The sequence below is a fragment of the Emys orbicularis genome, chromosome 21 (assembly GCF_028017835.1).
Source record: "Emys orbicularis isolate rEmyOrb1 chromosome 21, rEmyOrb1.hap1, whole genome shotgun sequence".
Taxonomy (NCBI): domain Eukaryota; kingdom Metazoa; phylum Chordata; order Testudines; family Emydidae; genus Emys; species Emys orbicularis.
Window position 1 is genome coordinate 3708311 of NC_088703.1, and position 19025 is coordinate 3727335.

General features: G+C 52.9%; 1 protein-coding gene across 1 annotated transcript in view; it reads left to right on the plus strand.

Annotated features, from left to right (window-relative positions):
• The window catches only part of TIMM50 (translocase of inner mitochondrial membrane 50), a 47834-nt gene extending 29158 nt beyond the window's left edge, over positions 1-18676 (plus strand). Inside the window, exons 4-10 of the mRNA XM_065420955.1 lie at positions 640-698; positions 3715-3834; positions 8011-8115; positions 9787-9885; positions 15830-15986; positions 16941-17047; positions 18190-18676. Of these exons, the coding sequence (XP_065277027.1) occupies positions 640-698; positions 3715-3834; positions 8011-8115; positions 9787-9885; positions 15830-15986; positions 16941-17047; positions 18190-18291 (749 nt within the window). The 3' untranslated portion in view covers positions 18292-18676. The remainder of the gene's footprint in view (positions 1-639; positions 699-3714; positions 3835-8010; positions 8116-9786; positions 9886-15829; positions 15987-16940; positions 17048-18189) is intronic.
• Positions 18677-19025: the final 349 nt, after the last annotated feature.

A 19025-nucleotide genomic window follows, 5' to 3' on the forward strand; every position in this document is an offset into this window, starting at 1 on the left:
TAGAACCCAGGTGTCCTGAACTCCGAATCCACAGCTCTGTCCAGAAAATGCTACCTCCCATGCTGGCTGGCCTGGGGAAGAGGTGAGTAGACTGGCAAGGCTGGCTCACATGAATAGGATCCTACATGATGAGGATGTTAGTACTTAACTAATCAGACCCTTTGCTGCAGTAAATTCTTACAGCATCACCAGTTTTGGGGCTGGTTTTCTTGTGCAGAGTCTCCTTGGTGGAAGTATAATCGGAAGAGTTTGTGTCCCGAAAAGGATCCACGGCTAATGAAATGATAAATTCTATCTTGTACCTGCCTCTCTGGGTATTTTATGTGTTGCCATCATGAATGAGCAAAGCATGTTTGTGAGGGAAAGGAGCAGTAACCCTATTTTGCAGGTGGGAAACTGAGGCACGCTGATTAAGTGATTTGGGCAAGATCTCCCAGGAAATCTGTAGGGAGCTAGAAACTGAACCTCAGCTCTAATGCCCCAAGCATCCCCCCTCCCACCTAGCCTATTTGCATATGGACCTTTCAGAATCCCTAGCGAGGCCGAGATTCGTTTCCCTGCTAGCTGCAATGTGTGGCAGGAAGACTTTCCCCACTCTAGACGCTGCTGCTACATGCGACTCTTCCTCTTCTCTTGCAGATCCAGTGGTGGTTCAGCAGCTCCGAAGGACGTATAAATATTTCAAAGACTATAGGCAGGTGAGTTGCTGCAGCTGGTCTTCAATAGCTCCTCAAAGGGCTGATCCTGGGCTCTCCAGTCAGGTAGCAACTCCAGGGTAAATTTCACAGGCTTGAGCCAAATGTAACTCTTATGATTAGGAAACAGATCCCCTCTCCAGGTGTTCGGGTAGGTCTGTTGCAGTTCTTTATCATTTGTCTTCTGATAACACACAGAGGCCCCCACTGAGATTGGGGGTCTCTTGTGATAGGCCCTGTACAAACGTGTGATGAAAGACAGTCCCAGCTCCAAAGAGCTCACAATGACCTCACGCTGCCTCCGATTTGTAAAACTGGGTCTCTTCTCGTCATGGATTTAACCTGGCCCTGGCATTTGAAGTTTGGCTTGAGAGGAAGGATGGCCCAGGGGATAGGGCACTAGCCTAGGTCTTCGGGCATCTGGGTCAGTTTCCCTGCTTCGCCGCGGACTTCGGTGTGACCGTGGGCATGTCATTCAGCACCTCAGTGCCTCCGTTTCCCACCTGTTAAAAAAGGGGGAGGGGCCTGATACTTCCCTACCACAGGAGAAGCCTGAAGTAATTTGAATCCAGCGGGTAACAATAACAGTGAAGACGGTGCAGCTGACGAGCAGAGTTCGTACCCCGGGTCCGTGCCCGGCTTGTACCACCTATGCTGTCCTGTCTTCCTGGCTGTTCTTGCCCCCGCTCGCTGGTTCAAGCTAGCTCCGGTGGGCTGTCGCTGTGTAGACATCCCCTAAGGAAGACCTCAAGCCATTAATGAAATACGTTTAGGCTGACGGTTCTCATATTGAAAATTCGTAGATTCCAAGGCCGGAAGGGCCCACTGTGATCATAGCCTGCCCTCCTGCATGGCACCGGCCAGAGATCTGCCCTCTAATTATTCCTTTTGAGCGAGAGCTTTTAAAAAAAAAAAAAAAATCCTACCTTGATTAAAAAATTCCCAGTGATGGAGAATTTGCTGCGACCCATCGATAAGTTGATCCAGTGGTTCGTTACCGTCCCGGTTAAAAACGTGCGCCTTATTTCCAGTCTAAATGGGTCTAGCTTCAAAAAAAGGGTTTCTCTTCGTCTTGCCGAGATCAGCATCCAGGCTTCTGTGTTCTTCCCCCTACAACGGTTGATGCTGCCCCGAACGTGTAGGTGTCGAGCTCTCTGTGTTGTGAATCTCATCAGCTATTCCAGGGTAGAAACTCTCCAACCTGAACCGTGGCCTGTCCCTTACACCGTGGCAGCTAAAAATCTCTTCACATCAGCAGCTTTGCTCTCATTAGGAACTCACGTTCTTGTTAACGCTCCCAGCCGTCTTCACAGGGAAGGCGGAGAGGCCGCTGCCAGGCACGAATGGATAGCAGAGGACCATTTTACACCTCATTGTAGAGTGCTCCTGCTGACAAAGCACTGTTCACACCGGCGTTTTTCGTCAGCAAAACTTTTGTCGTTCGGGGAGAGTGGTTCCCCCCCCCCACCTCCCTGAACCACAAAAGTTTTGTCGCTCAGTTTCCAGCGTTGACAAAGCCTTGGTTTCAGGGGGACACAGATAGGGAAGACTATACCAGGCTAATGCGATCTTGGGAAGCTAATGCGATCTTGGGATGCGTTAGGCGAGGTATTTCTAGTAGGGACAAGGAGGTGCTGCTTCCGTTATACAAGGCGCTGGTGAGACCTCATTTGGAGTACTGTGTGCAGTTCTGGTCTCCTATGTTTAAAAAGGACGAACTCAAACTGGAACGGGTACAGAGAAGGGCCACTAGGATGATCCGAGGAATGGAAAACCTTTCCTATGAAAGGAGACTCGAGGAGCTCGGTTTGTTTAGCCTAACCAAAAGAAGGCTGAGGGGGGATATGATTGCTCTCTTTAAATATATCAGAGGGTTAAATACCAGGGAGGGAGAGGAATTATTTCAGCTCAGTACTAATGTGGACACGAGAACAAATAGATATAAACTGGCCGTGGGGAAGTTTAGGCTTGAAATTAGACGAAGGTTTCTAACCGTCAGAGGGGTGAAATTTTGGAACAGCCTTCCGAGGGAAACGGTGGGGGCGAAAGACCTCCCTGGCTTCAAGATTAGGCTAGATAAGTTCATGGAGGGAATGATTTGATGGGATAACGTGATTTTAGTCAATTAGGCAATAACGTGCCATCGCTGGTAAAATGAGGGTCCGGCTGGAGATTCTTGCCTGTATGCTCGGGGTTCTGCTGATCGCCATATTTGGGGTCGGGAAGGAATTTTCCTCCAGGGTAGATTGGCAGAGGCCCTGGAGGTTTTTCGCCTTCCTCCGCAGCATAGGGCAGGGGTCGCAAGCTGGAGGATTCTCTGCGACTTGAAGTCTTTAAATCACGATCTGGAGACTTCAACAGCTGAGTTAAGGGAAAGTGGGTGGGTCAGCTTTTGTGGCCTGCATCATGCGGGAGGTCAGACTAGATGACCACAATGGTCCCTTCTGACCTTAAAGTCTATGAGTCTATGAGGTTGGGAGGGGATCTGTGTTCTCTGAAATCTCCCTCATTAGCTTTTGAGGCAAGCTGTAATGAGGTGTTAACGGTGTTCTCCTGTTTCCTCTGATTAAACAGAAGCCTGGTATAACAACTGGGAGTCGCAGGCATTTTTTCCAAAGCCGATAGGTTACGAGGTCAGCGTGGGGAGGGGGTCGAGGAGAGCAGGGAAGAAAGAGAGCAGCAGATGTTTAGATCTGCATTGAAACTGCCCCTTCCTCTGCCACCTGTCAGTAACACTCAGGTATTCAGGGGCATGAGAATAGCATCTTGGGAACTAAAGCCTTTCCAGGAAGGAGGAAGTGCCAGTGGAGGGGGCTTTTTGTACAGCTCATGGGGCTCGACGTAGAGATGAAATGAACGATATCCGTGATGCAGGAGTTCTGTATCTCGCCCATGCATGTTAATGCAGTGTGCCGAATAGCCATGCTCTTCTGCCTTGCTGCTCCAAGCTCCTCCTTATCTGGCTTCCTCATGCACCTGTAACTCCTTTACTCTGTCTTCCTGGGTCTCTTTCCTGCAGATGATTATAGAGCCCACCAGCCCGAAGCTGCTTCCAGACCCCCTGAAAGAACCATACTACCAGCCTCCCTACACCCTGGTCATCGAGCTTACAGATGTTTTGCTCCATCCCGAGTGGTCGGTAAGTCAGTCTCTCTCCCCTTTACTGTCCTCCTTTCTGGAGAGTGTGTTTCGGGGGGAGGAGGGCTCCTTCCCTCAAATTCTTTGTGTGTTGTTTCAAGTGCTTTCGCGACAGATACATGGGGAGAGGCAGTGGGTTAGTGCGTTAGTTGAGATCCTGCTAGATCGTAAATGAAATCTAGATTAGTGGTCCCAGCATGGCACCTGTTTCTTCCCTGTACAGGGCCACTCTATAGGTTGACACAACGGTCAGACCACAAGTGGCTTCCTAAGAAAAGCCCTTGGTATTGCTAGTCAGGAATGGGGGTACAATTCTGTGCACAGAGAGCCCAGATGGGCTGCAGGTTAGGACTGGTGTGTGTGTGTCTAGGTGTGTAGCCTGGAACTGGAGTTGCCGGGGTACACGTGGTCAGGATCAGTGGGCTCTGGCAAAGCTCTGTTCCTTATGGATAGTTCACTGACTTCAGCTGAACCGACCCTTGCTTTTATTCTGGGAGTGCTAGCTGGACTCCAGGCCATTCCCGCAGATCTGACAGCTGTAGCAAACAGAAGCTGTACGTTGTGCACTGGGAGTGGGGAAGAGATGGACCCCTGTCTGCATGATCCTAAAAGCTGTCCGTAACTAAACCTCTTCTCAGCAGGCTGCTTCTGAGAGGAGGGAACATCTGGTTGCGGGGGAGCCAGCTGCAGGCTGGACACATGCAGGCCTTCTGCTGTGTAAATGGGTGTGCTGCTTCAGCAGATGTGCTGGGCCAAAGAGGAGGGTGGTGCCAACAAGGAGGGATCGCATTTGCTCCATCTTTCAAACTTTGGGTTCCTCTCCAGTACGTCACAGCATCTTGAGGCAGGATCGAATGACTGCAGACAGTGATCCATAAGCACGTAGGCCTACTGTCTGACCCAGTGGGTCCAGCCCTAGGTTCTAGCCTAAAGCTGGAACAGAGCACCGACAAATGGAGAACTCGCCTTGCAGATCAAGCTGTTGAATCCAAGCCCCCCCCCCGGCATCTTCATCCCAATCCAGTTTCCCCTCGGCAGTCATTAGGTCACAGTGCACATCTCAGGGTTAGAACATGTCTTCGATCCACCTCTTGGGAGCTGCTGCTTAGTTTGGTTGTGGAAGTCCTGAACTGCATTGGTTCCCAAACTTTTCCAGACCCTGACTCCATTTGAGCTCCCCTCCTGGTAATGCGGCCCCCTGGCTGGGGGGAGAAGGGGGCCTGCCCTGCACTCACCCTGGACAGCAGCGGCTCCCATGTCTTGCAGCGTTGAGCCCAGCACCCTCCCCCGGGTATTGCGGCCTGGTGCACGTAGCCTTGGTGCCACTTGGGTTTAGCCCATCCATCGTCCCTCTGAAGATGGAGACAGAGGGGTGAGCAGGTCAGATTTGATTGGCATTGTGACCTAGCACATGTGGTCGCAACGCCACTCTGGTTTGGCCCATGGACGGCCCAGATGTCTCCCAAAGGTAACGGGCATTGCATCACGAACCACTTAACTAGTGTGAATTGGGCGCATTTAACTTGATCACAAAACAGCGATTTGCAAGTCATCAAGGGAAAGGAGGCCGTAGAATTGGAGAGAGATGCTAGTGTTCCAGGATATGCTGGGAAGTCTGGAGTTGTCTGCGGATTTGAAGGACAGCTGATCGCTCTATTTCAGCGGGCTGGCCAGTCCTTGCTCTTACATCGAGGGGAGCTGCTAATGCTGTTCCAAAATTTCACCCCTCTGACGGTTAGAAACCTTCGTCTAATTTCAAGCCTAAACTTCCCCACGGCCAGTTTATATCCATTCGTTCTCGTGTCCACATTAGTACTGAGCTGAAATAATTCCTCTCCCTCCTTGGTATTTATCCCTTTGATATATTTAAAGAGAGCAATCATATCCCCCCTCAGCCTTCTTTTGGTTAGGCTAAACAAACCGAGCTCCTCGAGTCTCCTTTCATAGGAAAGGTTTTCCATTCCTCGGATCATCCTAGTGGCCCTTCTCTGTACCCGTTCCAGTTTGAGTTCATCCTTTTTAAACATAGGAGACCAGAACTGCACACAGTACTCCAAATGAGGTCTCACCAGCGCCTTGTATAACGGAAGCAGCACCTCCTTGTCTCTACTAGAAATACCTCGCCTAACGCATCCCAAGATCGCATTAGCTTTTTTCACAGCCACGTCACATTGCCGACTCATAGTCATCCTGCGATCAACCAGGACTCCGAGGTCCTTCTCCTCTTCCGTCACTTCCAACCTATGCGTCCCCAGCTTATAACTAAAATTCTTGTTAGTCATCCCTAAATGCATCACCTTACACTTCTCACTATTAAATCTCATCCTATTATTATTACTCCAATTTACAAGGTCATCCAAGTCTCCCTGCAGAATATCCCGATCCTTCTCCGAATTGGCAATACCTCCCAACTTTGTGTCATCCGCAAACTTTATCAGCCCACTCCTGCATTCGGTTCCGAGGTCAGTAACGAATAGATTAAATAAAATCGGACCCAAAACCGAACCTTGAGGAACCCCACTGGTGACCTCCCTCCAACCTGACAGTTCACCTTTCAGTACTACCCGCTGCAGTCTCCCCTTTAACCAGTTCTTTATCCACCTCTGGATTTTCATATCGATCCCCATTTTTTCCAATTTAACCAATAATTCCTCATGCGGCACAGTATCAAACGCTTTACTAAAATCGAGGTATATTAGATCCACCGCATTTCCTTTATCTAGAAGGTCTGTTACTTTCTCAAAGAAGGAGATCAGGTTGGTTTGGCACGATCTGCCTTTCGTAAACCCATGTTGTAATTTGTCCCAATTGCCATTGACCTCAAGGTCCTTAACTACTTTCTCCTTCAAAATTTTTTCCAAGACCTTGCATATTACAGATGTTAAACTAACAGGCCTGTAGTTACCCGGGTCACTTTTTTTCCCCTTCTTGAAAATAGGAACCACATTAGCTATTTTCCAGTCCAACGGTACCACCCCCGAGTTTACAGATTCATTAAAAATTATCGTTAAGGGGCTTGCAATTTCTTGTGCCAGTTCCTTCAATATTCTAGGATGAAGATCATCCGGTCCGCCGATTTAGTCCCATTTAGCTGGTTAAGTTTGGCTTCCATCTCTGATGCTGTAATGTCAATCCCCCCTCCTTTATTCCCCTCTGTCCTGCTCACTCTATTTCTAAGCCCTTCATTAGCCTTATTAAAGACCGATGCAAAATATTCGTTTAGATATTGTGCCATGCCTGGATTATCCTTAATCTCCACTCCATCTACATTCTTCAGCGGTCCCACTTCCTCTTTCTTTGTTTTCTTCCTATTTATATGGCTATAAAACCTCTTACTATTGGATTTAATTCCCCTCGCAAGGTCCAACTCTACACGGCTTTTGGCCTTTCTCACTGCATCCCTACATGCTCTGACCTCAATAAGGTAGGTTTCCTTGCTGATCCCTCCCCTCTTCCATTCTTTGTACGGTTTCTGTTTTTTCTTAATCGCCCCTTTGAGACGCCCGCTCATCCAGCTAGGTCTAAATCTCCTGCCCACTAACCGTTTTCCCTTTCTCGGGATACAGGCCTCGGACAGCTCGTGCAACTTCAACTTGAAATAATCCCAGGCGTCATCTGCCTTTAGATCCCTAAGTATGTTAGCCCAATGCACTTCCCTTTCCCATGAGGCCTACAGAAAAATCGACTGTGGTTGGGTCGCTGGAGTGATGAGACCACTGGCTGCTATGCTGAGCAGTGTTGTCGTCTTGTTTCCTTGTACTCCCCCGTCGGTCTGTGTCTGTCTCTCAGATTGTCAGCCCTTCGGGACAGGGATCGCCTTTTTGTTCTGTGTTTGTTTGTCCAGTGCCTGACACAATGGGGTCCTGCTTCTAGGCCCTACAATAATACGGGATACGGCAGGACAGGACTCCTAGGCGCTATGATAATACGCGAGTCGGGGGGAAGGGGGCATCTCATGAAGAACCGCTGGCCTCTCTCTCAGACTTCCGTGTGCCTTATTCCCCCTGTGTTCTCTCCATGCTGCATGGCAGCCCTAGAGCGCTTGGCTACGCTCCCTGCTGGACAATGTGATGCCAGCCAGGCCTCCGATAGCAGCCTCTCTGAAAATCAGCTCCTGTCCTTCCCTAGCGAGTTGTCATCTCATGGCTTTTCTTTCTGTCCCTCCCTTTGTCTTCAGCTAGTAACCGGCTGGCGCTTTAAGAAGAGACCGGGCATCGACAGTCTGTTTCAGCAGCTGGCGCCGCACTATGAAATAGTTATCTTTACGTCGGAGACGGGCATGGTGAGTGCCGGGGGGCGGGTCCTGCGCCCCGCGGGGCGTGATCGGTGCTGTCTTCTCAGACAGGTGCAGCTGGCATGCCCTGGCTAAAAGAGGGGGTGGGAGAGCCTCAGAGCTTCTCCAGCAGTCTCTGACAAACCTGGCTGTGCGGCGTACAGATGGGGACGCGCTGTGCTCCTTGTGTTACCGACTCCAGCCGTTGGGTTGGCACCCTCTTTTGTGGCCCTTAAACCTGGGGCTGGGGGGGGAGGGTTGGTTTAGCCCAGTGTAGGGGAGTTGATTGTTTATTCCCAGACTCCCAGGAGCAAGTGTCCCCCTTGCTGTGCTAGGCAAAGTCTTTCCAGTGAGTCTCCGCATACTCTTGACCTGCCTTCAGTAGATAGCTGGGGCGTGAATGGCAGAGTTTGGACCATGCCACTGCTCATTTGAATATATATGGACCCCATCTTCTCCATTCACCCTGTTGAATTGGGGCTATTGCCGTGCTAACTTGGTGGGACTGTCCGTGAGAAGGGGGGGATGTTTGCGTCCATAGGGCAAAAAACCCTGCCCTTGTTGGAACCTAGTGAGGGAACAGCATGCACCTGGCCAGCCGTGCTGCCCTCAAAGCACGTCAAGGGAATGGCTGGCCCGTGCTGTGATATGGCATAGCTTCCCCTTTGGTGCACTGGGGGGGGGGGGGGGGTGGATTCCTGCAGGCTGCCCCAGCAAAACGCACCAGCTTCACGAGACATGTCTGAACTCAAGTCCACAACGGGGCACTCCTCAACTCAGGGGTGCACAGTCACGGGGTGCCTCTCTGTCTCCAGAATGATTAAACGCCCCATCCAATGTTGCCTACGATAACTTGTGTGAATTGTGGGCTGGGGAGATGCCGGCTTTTGTGGGGTCTGCTGGAGACCTTGGTAATGACTAACCTTTAACTAACCGTGCCTTGTTCCTCTCCGCGTTCCTGACCAATGCCTTTTCTAGCCTCCTCCCTAGTGCACGTGTTTCTTGTGTTACTACTGCCAAACTTGGCCAGCTGTGACATCAAGCTGCACGATGGATTTGGGGGTGTATCGGGGTGACCGAAAAGCGCATCCGTTTGCTTTGCGTACATCCTGGAAGAAATGCCTGGGAGCCGTTAGTAAAGCTGGTCAGGAATTTTCCATCTGACTGATTTTCTGACGGAAAATGCCCTTTTCGCAGAATGGAAATTTTCCATGGGTAAATTTCTGTTTTACCGAAAAAAATGTGATTGCTTTCTGTTGGGAAAATCAAAATCATGGCTCCCCAACTGCTCGTGTTGTGTCAGTTTCACATTCTGCCTCCAAAAGCTGAAAATGTTTTGTTTTGGATCTCTAAAATGCACTTTTTCTGAACTCCCTTGCCAGGAAAAATGGCACCTTTTTGACCCCATTCGGGATGAGGTTTTTCCCAAAACTATTACATTTTTCACTGGAAGATATTTCCATCTTCCAGCCAGCTGTATGCATTAAGTTGTCCCGAACTTCTGAAACCCGTGCCTGGTTTTCTTTAGCTTCACTTATCCACATGCTACTACTCAGAAGCTCTGTTGCTGACCCCTAATGTTTTTCAAGATGTGTGTCTGAGTGAAGAGCTGTGGAAGCATTTAAGCCTGCAGGGTTGTCTGGTATGGGCCTTGAATCACCCCTCTTCTTTCTCCTCCAGACGGCATTCCCCCTCATTGACAGCGTGGACCCTCATGGATTCATCTCCTATCGGCTTTTCCGAGATGCCACCCGTTACATGGATGGGCACCACGTTAAGGTATCTTTACTGGGGGTTCTGGCTTGAATAGTTTCGCCGCTTCCTAGTGCGGGAGAGCCCCAAATAATCTCAGAACACATCTATGCTGGAGTGAGCAGGAAACTGACCGGGTCTGAACACTTCATACGTTTTGTGGTTAACGTGCTGCTTTCAGACCTTTGCCTACGTATCCTGAGGTCACCTCGCCCTTTAGCTCCGCCGATGCCCACTCAGTCCTGTCCGGCCACCTCCCCGTGCTATTCCAGTCTTGGACTAGTCACGCGGCTCTGCCAGTTAACTTCAGTCTGTGGTCTTTCCCCATCAGAGGCTCACGGTGCCGAGTTTTTCCAGCTTACATAGTGGGGTTTGTGTTGTGAGTCTCAACAGCTAAAAAGCATTTAAGCCTCTGCACCAGCCAATTCATCCCAGTAGAAGCATACACCAAAAAACCTCTTTACAGCTTTCTCAAGTAAAGGCTGTAAACTGCTGAGCTGAGATGGAGGGGTCCTCATCCAAGGGTATGATGGAAGCAGAAGTAGCAGAGAAATCTTCCATTGCCCCTGGTGCGTGCTGGGGCAAGTGCTTGAAAGGGAAGTGGAGTCTCCTTCATCGAGTAACCCCAGCTTCGTGCAGATGTGACCCCGTCTAGCTCTGAGTCACGTCTGCTGACTTCACCAATGCAAATTCTAGTGTGTGTCTGTCAGAGAATGTGACCGTTCTGGCTGTAATCTTGCTTTGAAAGGTGACCGATGGCTGGGGGAGCATGCTGGCTTTGTGCCCTTTGATACCTAAGGAAGGCCTCTGGGGGACTTTTTCTAGTTGTTTTCGTTCACTGGGGCTTCTTGATATGAGGACTCAGGGTACGTTTACACTTTGCCACAGGGCAGACTTTGGGGATGTGAATTGCAGAACACACCCAAGTATTGTGCTGATATTGCTGGTGGGAACTAAAAGGTTCCTAGTTTGCACTAATGTCCTCTCCATTAATGCAAAGTAGGCACCTTTTAGTTCATACTGGCGGTAACTAGAGTGCAATACTTCAGTGCGCTCTGCAGTTCACACTCCCCACATGGTCTGAAGTGTAGGCAAGACCATAACCTCAGGAAAATTAATCAAATGAACGAATCCACTTCAAATTCACACCTTTCGTTAACCTGCATTACGTCCCCGTGTGAGCAAGCTCACTCCGAATTAGTGGCCTTCAATTGGTTGACCTTAATTTAATTTGGAAGTGAATTAAGATAAAAATGAATTCAAGTCCCTTTACGTCTGAATAAAAGCATCCACGTGGGTAGAGCCCTGCGCAGATACAAAAACTTGGATCTGCATCCGATCCGCGAAGATGGTTGGTAATACCACCGCATCCGCGGATGCAGATATCTATGGATAAAAAGTGGATTTCCAGGGCTGTACAAATGGGTGTGATGCAATTTAGCTAATCCGCCTAAAAGTTAATTGGGATTAATTTTCCTGGCTGTCCTCCTGTAGACAAACTCCGGTTTTCTCTGCTCTCCAAGACCCTATGGAGAACTGGCAAACTGATGACGTTGCAGATGCCAAAGAAACGACGCCAGATTCAGAGGCGAAAGTGACTTTTGTTTCAGATGTTTAAAACTTTTTGTTTGAGACAATGGCCAATAAACTCAAACGCTCGAGAGAACGGTCTTTCCAGCTGAAAAGGCTCCTCATCTGCCCTTCTTCGTCATCCAGCACAATCAAGGGATGATCAGGCTTAATATTTCCAGCTTTAAAAATTAGCAGAATTGCAAGGGGGGCAGCCAGGTAAAGGAGAAAAGTGGGGGGAAAGGCAATTGTTCCCTTGTGCAGGTCATCTTTAAAACAAAGGCAGCTGCTCTGAGCTTTGCTGCTTCGGCATGATGTAGATCCCTGCCTGATTGTGCTAGATTATTACCAAACCACGAGAGCTTTCCCTTGACTGACTTGATGCATTGGTTGTGTTTAACAAGAGGCCCCTCTCAGCTGTCAGCCATCCAGAAACATGCTGTATGTTAATTTCAGTTTGTCTCAGCGGCTGGTGTGCGGGGGGGAGGGGAGGCCCCCCTCTTCTTTGCTCTGTCCTCCAGTGAGTGATGGTACGTACAGCATCTGCCTGCTGCCTCATTGCCACAGTGGCAGAATGCGAACATGGAGACGCTCCGTGACAACCTTGTCTACCCTGACCTTGTATTCCTGTGTGTCTGCAACTCGGGCGCTCTGAAGCCAGCAAAAGGCTTGATTCTCTGTGACTGCTAGACACACGTGCACAGCTGCCTGGCTGGACATTAAAACTCTCCCAGGGAGGTGAGACCACTTTTGGGATGTAGGCAGCTCGAAATTCAGAGCTGCTCCATACTTTCTCCCGCTCTGAGCACAGTAGTGTTAGCCTTGGGTCCCCATGCGATGCCCGACGTCCGTGAAATAGTCCCATATCGCCTTTGCATCTAGGCAGTGCTCTGCCCGCGAAAAGCTGCCCTCTCTTTCCCCAGCCCTTGCCTCGTGCTCTGTAATTCGAACACCTCTGTCCGTGCTCCACAATAGAGCAGGGATGTTTTGCTTTGCTATGGACCTTCTGTCTCTCTTCCCCCACACACGCCCTCCCTCCCTCTCACCTCCCATCTGCTGTCCCGGGGTGGGCAGGGTGTCCTTTTCTCTCAGGACAGCGCTCTCTGTGTTTTGATTGTTTGTGGATTTTGGAGGGGGCGGGGCGGCTTTGCAAGGAGCAGCCCTGCTGTTCCAGCCAAGATGTCGCAGCTTTAGAAAGAGCTTGCTGGTACCGTAACCGGGATTCGTTCCCCAGCGGGACGTTTTTTTGTTTACGACTGGAATATCGCGGAGGAGGGGACAGGGCGACAAGTGTGTAAATCAGATCTGGAGGCTGCGTCGCGGTACTGCCCTGTTTTACGGCTGGTACTATCAAAAAATAATAACAAAAAAATTCTGGGTTAACTCAGCTTTTAAATCCGTTGCCCTGTTGTCACTTCTGTGCTATTACCAGCCCCATGTGCAGCGATCGGATGCGGTGAATATACATCCCTCCCCACTACCAGTCCTGGCAGGGAATGTAGCTCCCCCCCAGCAATCACATGACGACCCCCCCCACACACACCTTCCAGTGTGTTTATCTCTTCCATACCCTGTCTGAGCAGTGCTAGCAAGGTCATGCAATGATCCAGACACTGTATGGGGGAGGCAGTGCAGCCTAGTGGATAGTGCTCTGGATCGGGACTTGAGGCCTGGGCTCAGTCCCTGGCTCTGCCACCGGCTCCCTGGGTAAGTTGCTTCCCCTCTCTGCCTCGGTTTCCCCATCTGTAAAATGGGGGCTAATGAGACCGGTTTCCTTGGTGAAGTACTTTAAGATCTAAGGATGGAAAGTGCTAGATGAGAACTAGTGGTTGCTGTTGGATTCCTGGCCTTCTGCACCACCCAGTGCCACAGGTTGCTCTTCACCAGCCTTTACACAACCCCTCAATCCTTCTCACTATGGGATGGAGAGGAGGGGTCTGACTAGCTTCCGTTTTGCCCTTCAAGCTTACGGATCCCGCTCTGTGCAGACCCCTGTCCGCACAGAGCTGTGCTAGGCAGTAGGGAATTCTGTCAGATCTGCACTGGGCCCAGGACAGGTGTGGGGGGGAGCAGAGAGAGAGGCGGATGCGCGGCTGGTTCAGTTGTTACATGGTAGTCTGAACGCTGCCGCTCTCGGGTTGGCAGAGCTGCCTTTGAGGCCAGTGGGATTTCCACGTCTGGTGCGTGAGCAGAATCAGACCCGAAGCATGTCATGTCCATAGAAGGCTTCATCTGTGGTGGAAGGGAATGTTCTGCCTTGGCGGCCGCAGAAGGAGCATGCTTCAGGGGCGGGGGGGCTGGAGAGGAGGGGTGAAATGCCCTCGTTCCTACGGGGAGGGTGAGATGTTCGTGTCTGGTATTTAGATTTTTGCCAAACCCTGTCTCTGGTTCCAACCCCAGCAAGGTGGACTCGGCTTTTCACCCTTCCCAGGTGGTGCCTTAGCCAAAGCCAAGTCACCGGGCTGAATACAGGGGTGACTAGGTGAAACGTAATGGGCTGGGTTGCGCAGGACTTAAACTCTGTGAATGATTGGACAAGCACAGAGTTGACTCGGGGGGGGTGGTTACGAGGAGACCTTTAAACCTCTGTTCGGCACGAACACTTAGGGCTGGTCTACACTTGGGGGGGGGGGGGGGTCGATCTAAGATATGCAACTTCAGCTACGAGAATAGCGTAGCTGAAGTCGACGTATCTTAGATCGACTTACCTCCTGTCCTCACGGCACGGGATCGATGGCCGCGGCTCCCCCGTCAACTCCACTTCCGCCTCTAGCACTGGTGGAGTTCCGGAGTCGACGGGGAGCACGTTCGGGGATCGATTTATCGCGTCTAGACGAGACGCGATAAATCGATCCCCGATAGATCGATTGCTACCTGCCGATCCAGAGGGTAGTGAAGACGTAAATCCCATGAACTGCTCAAGAGCAGGGTGTTACCCTGCAGTCCTTGGATAAACATCTCCCACTTAGAAGTGTCGGGCTGGAAGGGACCTCGAGAGCTCACCTAGTCCAGCCCCTTGCGCTGAGGCAGGACCAAATCAACCCACCCATCCCTGACTGGGGTTTGTCCAACCTGTTCTTAAAACCCTCCAGTGACGGGGATCCCACAACCTCCCCTGGGAATCTGTCCCAGTGCTTCACTCCCCTGAGAGTTAGAATGCACAGGGTGTTGCGTATGGCTGCCTGGCACCCTCCCCCCAGAGGTGGCTGCATTTCAGCGGTGCGGTGCGCACGCTTTGGGATGAACACAGCTCTGAGAAACAAGTCCGTGGCGGAGCCAGGAAGAAAATTCAGGCGTTCCTGGCTCCGAGTCCCATGGGAAGCCAGCCTGCAAGATAGCCCAGAAGTGGCCTGACATGTGCCGAGGGGAAATCTTCAGTTGGCGAAGCAGCAAAACGTGATCCCCAGGGAGATGTGATGTGACTGACAGGCAAAGGGTGGGGGAGAGGGTATGGATCTAACAAGCAGGGAGGTATCTTTCCAGCAGAGCTGGCAGCATCTCTCTGGCAGCAACACACACCCACCCACCCTGTCGTCGTTGCTCTAAGCCATCCCACAGAGCCGACTGCCCCCCCCCCCCCCCGCCCTGTGGGATTTTTAGGGCTTGCCCTGTAGATCTGGAACAGTGAAACGTGACACTGAACCAAAGCCGTAACGACTGCGCTTTGCCTGCAGTGCTAGGGATCTGTGTGCTACGGGGCAGGACCCCTCGGGCGGAGCAGGTGGATGGATTGAGTCGTTGGTGGCTTTCTTGAACAGTTCTGCCCCGGTGTGAGCCCCGGAAGCTGTGCTGAGCCAGGGGCAAGCTGCCCTCCTTGTTTAGCCCCTAACATGGGACACAGGCCGTGTAGGCAGAGGAACAGCCTCCTTAGAGAGAGGAGGGTGACCAGAAACACCGTTGGCTCAACGTGCAAACTCTACCGTCCCTGAGGAGAAAAGTCCTAGGATTTCCTCCTCCCCCAACCTCACGTGCCCTGGGCCTGACGCTGATCTATCCCAGCTGTAGCTGGACCCCCCAGGGCATCCAGAGCTGTGTCTGATTGACTTGTCTGAAGGCCCTCGGGGGCTGGGGCCCCCACTTCCCATGGGTGCCATGCCCATCCCCTCGGGCTGCGTCTGCCGGCGTTTTCCCTGCCACCTTCCAGCCACAGTGGAAACTCTAGGATTGCAAGACTAGAGCAGTCGCTGATTTTCGAACTGCCGTGTCGGTCTGGACCCACATGGTGGCCAAAATACTGGAATGCTCCTATTCAGTGGAGGGGCTGGGATGAGGGGATGGAAGCCCAGCCTAGGCTGGGCGGGGGGAGATCTGTCTCCGCAGTGCCCCATGGTGCCGGCTGCGTCAGGTTCTGGGGCGCTGGAGAGCGCAGGTTTCAGCTTCTGTCCTGTGTCCCCGCGTCTAGGATATTTCCTGCCTGAACAGAGACCCCGCCAAGGTGGTGGTGGTGGACTGCAAGAAGGAGGCATTCCGCCTGCAGCCCTTCAACGGCATGGCGCTGAAGAAATGGGATGGCAGCTCCGACGACAGGACGCTCTTCGACCTCGCCGCCTTCCTGAAGAGTAAGGGGGGAGGGGGTGTCCCTCTGCCAGGGGCGGCTGCTGGTGTGTGGGTGGGGAGGGGGGACTTGGCGATGAAATCGGACCAGATCATCGCTCCGTAAGGCCATGGGACGGTTACAGGAGCAGCTCCTGCCGCCTGGCTCAGCGACGGCCTGACCCGTTCCTGTGGGTGAGGGAACAGTGGTTTTATATCTGGAAGGTCCAGGCGTTAGCTCCCGTCCAGCTGCTCCCTAAGTTCCCACAGAGAGCGGGTCTCTCTGGGCCTCTCTCCTGGGAACAGGCAGCATTTCAGAGAGGGGCCTAGACAGAGGCACCAGAACAGGGGACCAGGGGGCTGTGGCCCATCCACTTTTTGCCCCTCCCCTGAGGCCCTGCCCCCCGGCTAGGCTGGAAACTGTAGCCCGGGGAGCTGTGGGGAGCTGCGGACCCTCCACCTTCCTGGGGTGGGGGGGCTTAAGAGCAGCCCCCGGCCCGTGTCCCTCCCGCCCAGGGCAGATGTAGGGTCCGTGGCTCCCCACAGCTGCCTGGGCAGTTCTTGCCAGGGCCCGGCTGCAGCTCTTGGGCCCCAGAGCCAGGTCGGGGTAAGAGCCACGTGGGGAGCTGTGGACCCTCCACCTGCCCTGGGTGGGTGCCCCGGGGCCTGGGGACATAGGCTGGGGCCTGCTCTTGGTGCCACCTCCCTCCCCCCCCACGCAAGTGGAGGGACCTGGGTCCCTGGCCTGGCTCCAGCTCCCGGCTTGGCTGGGGGGCGGGGCCTCGGCGGAAGAGGTGGGGCAGGGGCGGGGCCATGGAGAGGACGAAGTCGCCCTTGGGTCTAGACCCTCTGACCCCAGCAGGAACGCGATGCTGCTTCTACGCACGCAGTGCAGATCCCTGCCTCCCAGACTGGCTTTGTCTGGCGTGTTCGCACGGCCATGCTCAGCCTCTCCTTCCCCGCCTCTCGTTGCCCGACAGCTATTGCCTTGAGCGGGGTCGAGGATGTCAGGACGGTGCTGGAGAACTACTCGATGGAGGACGACCCGCTGGAAGCGTTTAAACGCAGGCAGTCTCAGCTGGAGCAGGTAAGGGCGCCATTCTCACGGCTCCTGCCGCCCCAGAAGGCAGGGGGCAGCGTGGAGTCTGTCCTCAGAGCCTTGGCGGATGGGATGATGACAAGCTCGGGGCCCCTTTGTGCCGATGCTGCGCAGACAGAACAGAGCTTAGTCTAAATAGACAAGACACAGCAAGGGTAAGGAGCGGGTGTTGGGAGCAGGGTAGGTTCCTACTCGCTAGTCACGTGGAATAGAATAGAGTGTCTTGTTTTTAATCTGTTAAAATGTGGCAAGATCCCCCCGCCCCTCTCCCCGCTTGCTTGTGGTGAGCGCTATGGAAACCCTAGACAGATGACCAGCGACACGAGGGGGTGGTGCAGCTGGGACCACTGGCCGAGTCCTTCCCCGGGAAGCGTTAGGAAGGCTTCGGGGGCTGCTCTGCATTCAGGTATCCTATTGCCGTGGCTAGATGGGCTTAGAAACTTACCGAAATCAGCCCTCCTGAAATAAGTACCTTGCTACTGGGCTAACTGCATCCATGCTAAGGGTTGTCCCGCTTTAATGCTAGCTGTGTCGCAACCAATGTAGTTGTTACGATCGTCATGATAAAGCCCTAGCTTTTCATCAGTAGATCTCGGAGAGCTTTACAAAGGAGATCGGTATTGTACGCAGGGGGAAACTGAGGCCCGGAGCAGGGAAGTGACTTGCCCGAGGCCAGCCAGCAGCAGAGTTGGGAAAAGAAACCAGCATTCCCACAAGCCCCTCAACTGTATTTCACCTGTCAGGCTCACCGTGATGCGGAGCAGATCCGTGACAGGCTCACCTGTGTGTAACTAGTGTATGCTCACTCACATCTCAGCCTGGCTGGATGTGTGCTGGCAAGAGCCATCACCTCCCGTTGGATTTTGGTGCAGTGATTTATCGCTTGTGAGTCGTCTGTTGAAGGATGGGCTGGGGGTGAAAGCACAGGGGTGGCAATCCGATCTTCAGCCTGTTCCCACCGCTGCCACCAACTCCTTGTGGGAACTTGGACGATCACTTCACCGCCCGGTAGCTGTGGCATAGACAGTGGCTAATAGTGGAAGGCTCGAGGAAGCCCTCAGCTCGGTGCCGTGTGGGGTTGGGAGCACACCCCAGTAACGCAGGTCTTGTGTCCTTCCCTGTGCGTGCAGGAGGAACAGCAGTGGCTCGCCGACCTGTCCAAGAACAAGAAGCAGCAGCTTTTCCTGGGCTCCCTGGCAAGCCGGCTATGGGCTCGGTCCAAGCAACAGTGACTCTCTCCTGTGCAGCCCCACCCGCTTGTGGACCGTCAGAGCAGCGTGGTCTGGGGGGTGGGGTTCCAGCAATGGCGTCCCATCTACAAGGCCTGCAGAACTGCCTTCAGACGTAGCCCTTTCCAGACCCCCTCTGCGGGGTGGAGAGCCGGCCGGCAGAGATTCCCGCACCGGCTCTACGGTGGCCTAGTGGGGCCTGTGTGTCTGCAGAGAAATGGACTTGCCTCAGTACAAATAAAGGGAGGGTGGGGAGGGTCAGTCCCTAATTAGTTTCTAGATCTCACCCCCCTCTGTATCGTGTTTCCTTCAGACGAGAGAGAGGACCATGCTGCTCCTGTTGGCGTGAATGGAACCGGTGGTACGCGCGCCTCAAATAAAGGGTCATCTTTCTACAGGCGGCTTACGACGCTTCCCTGCTTTGCTCTTCTCACTTAGTCGTGGATGGGGGTAGGAGGTGGTGGCTTCCGTGTGTGTGTGTGTGTGTGTGTGTGTGTGGTGGTGGGGGGGGGGCAGTTGATCCATTCAGTCACTACGAGAGGGCACCCGCCTTAGCCCCATCGGGGTTCGCCAAGGACTGGTGTAGCTGGGGCCACAAACAGTCTTTTGGAAGGGCGGCGGGAGGTAGATGGTGCACAGATTGTCCAGTCTCTCAGCGCGAGGGGAGCAAGCGGTCCCGATGGTCTGCTCCCTGCCAGACAGGATGGGCAGGGGTGTCTGGCCCCACACGCACCGGG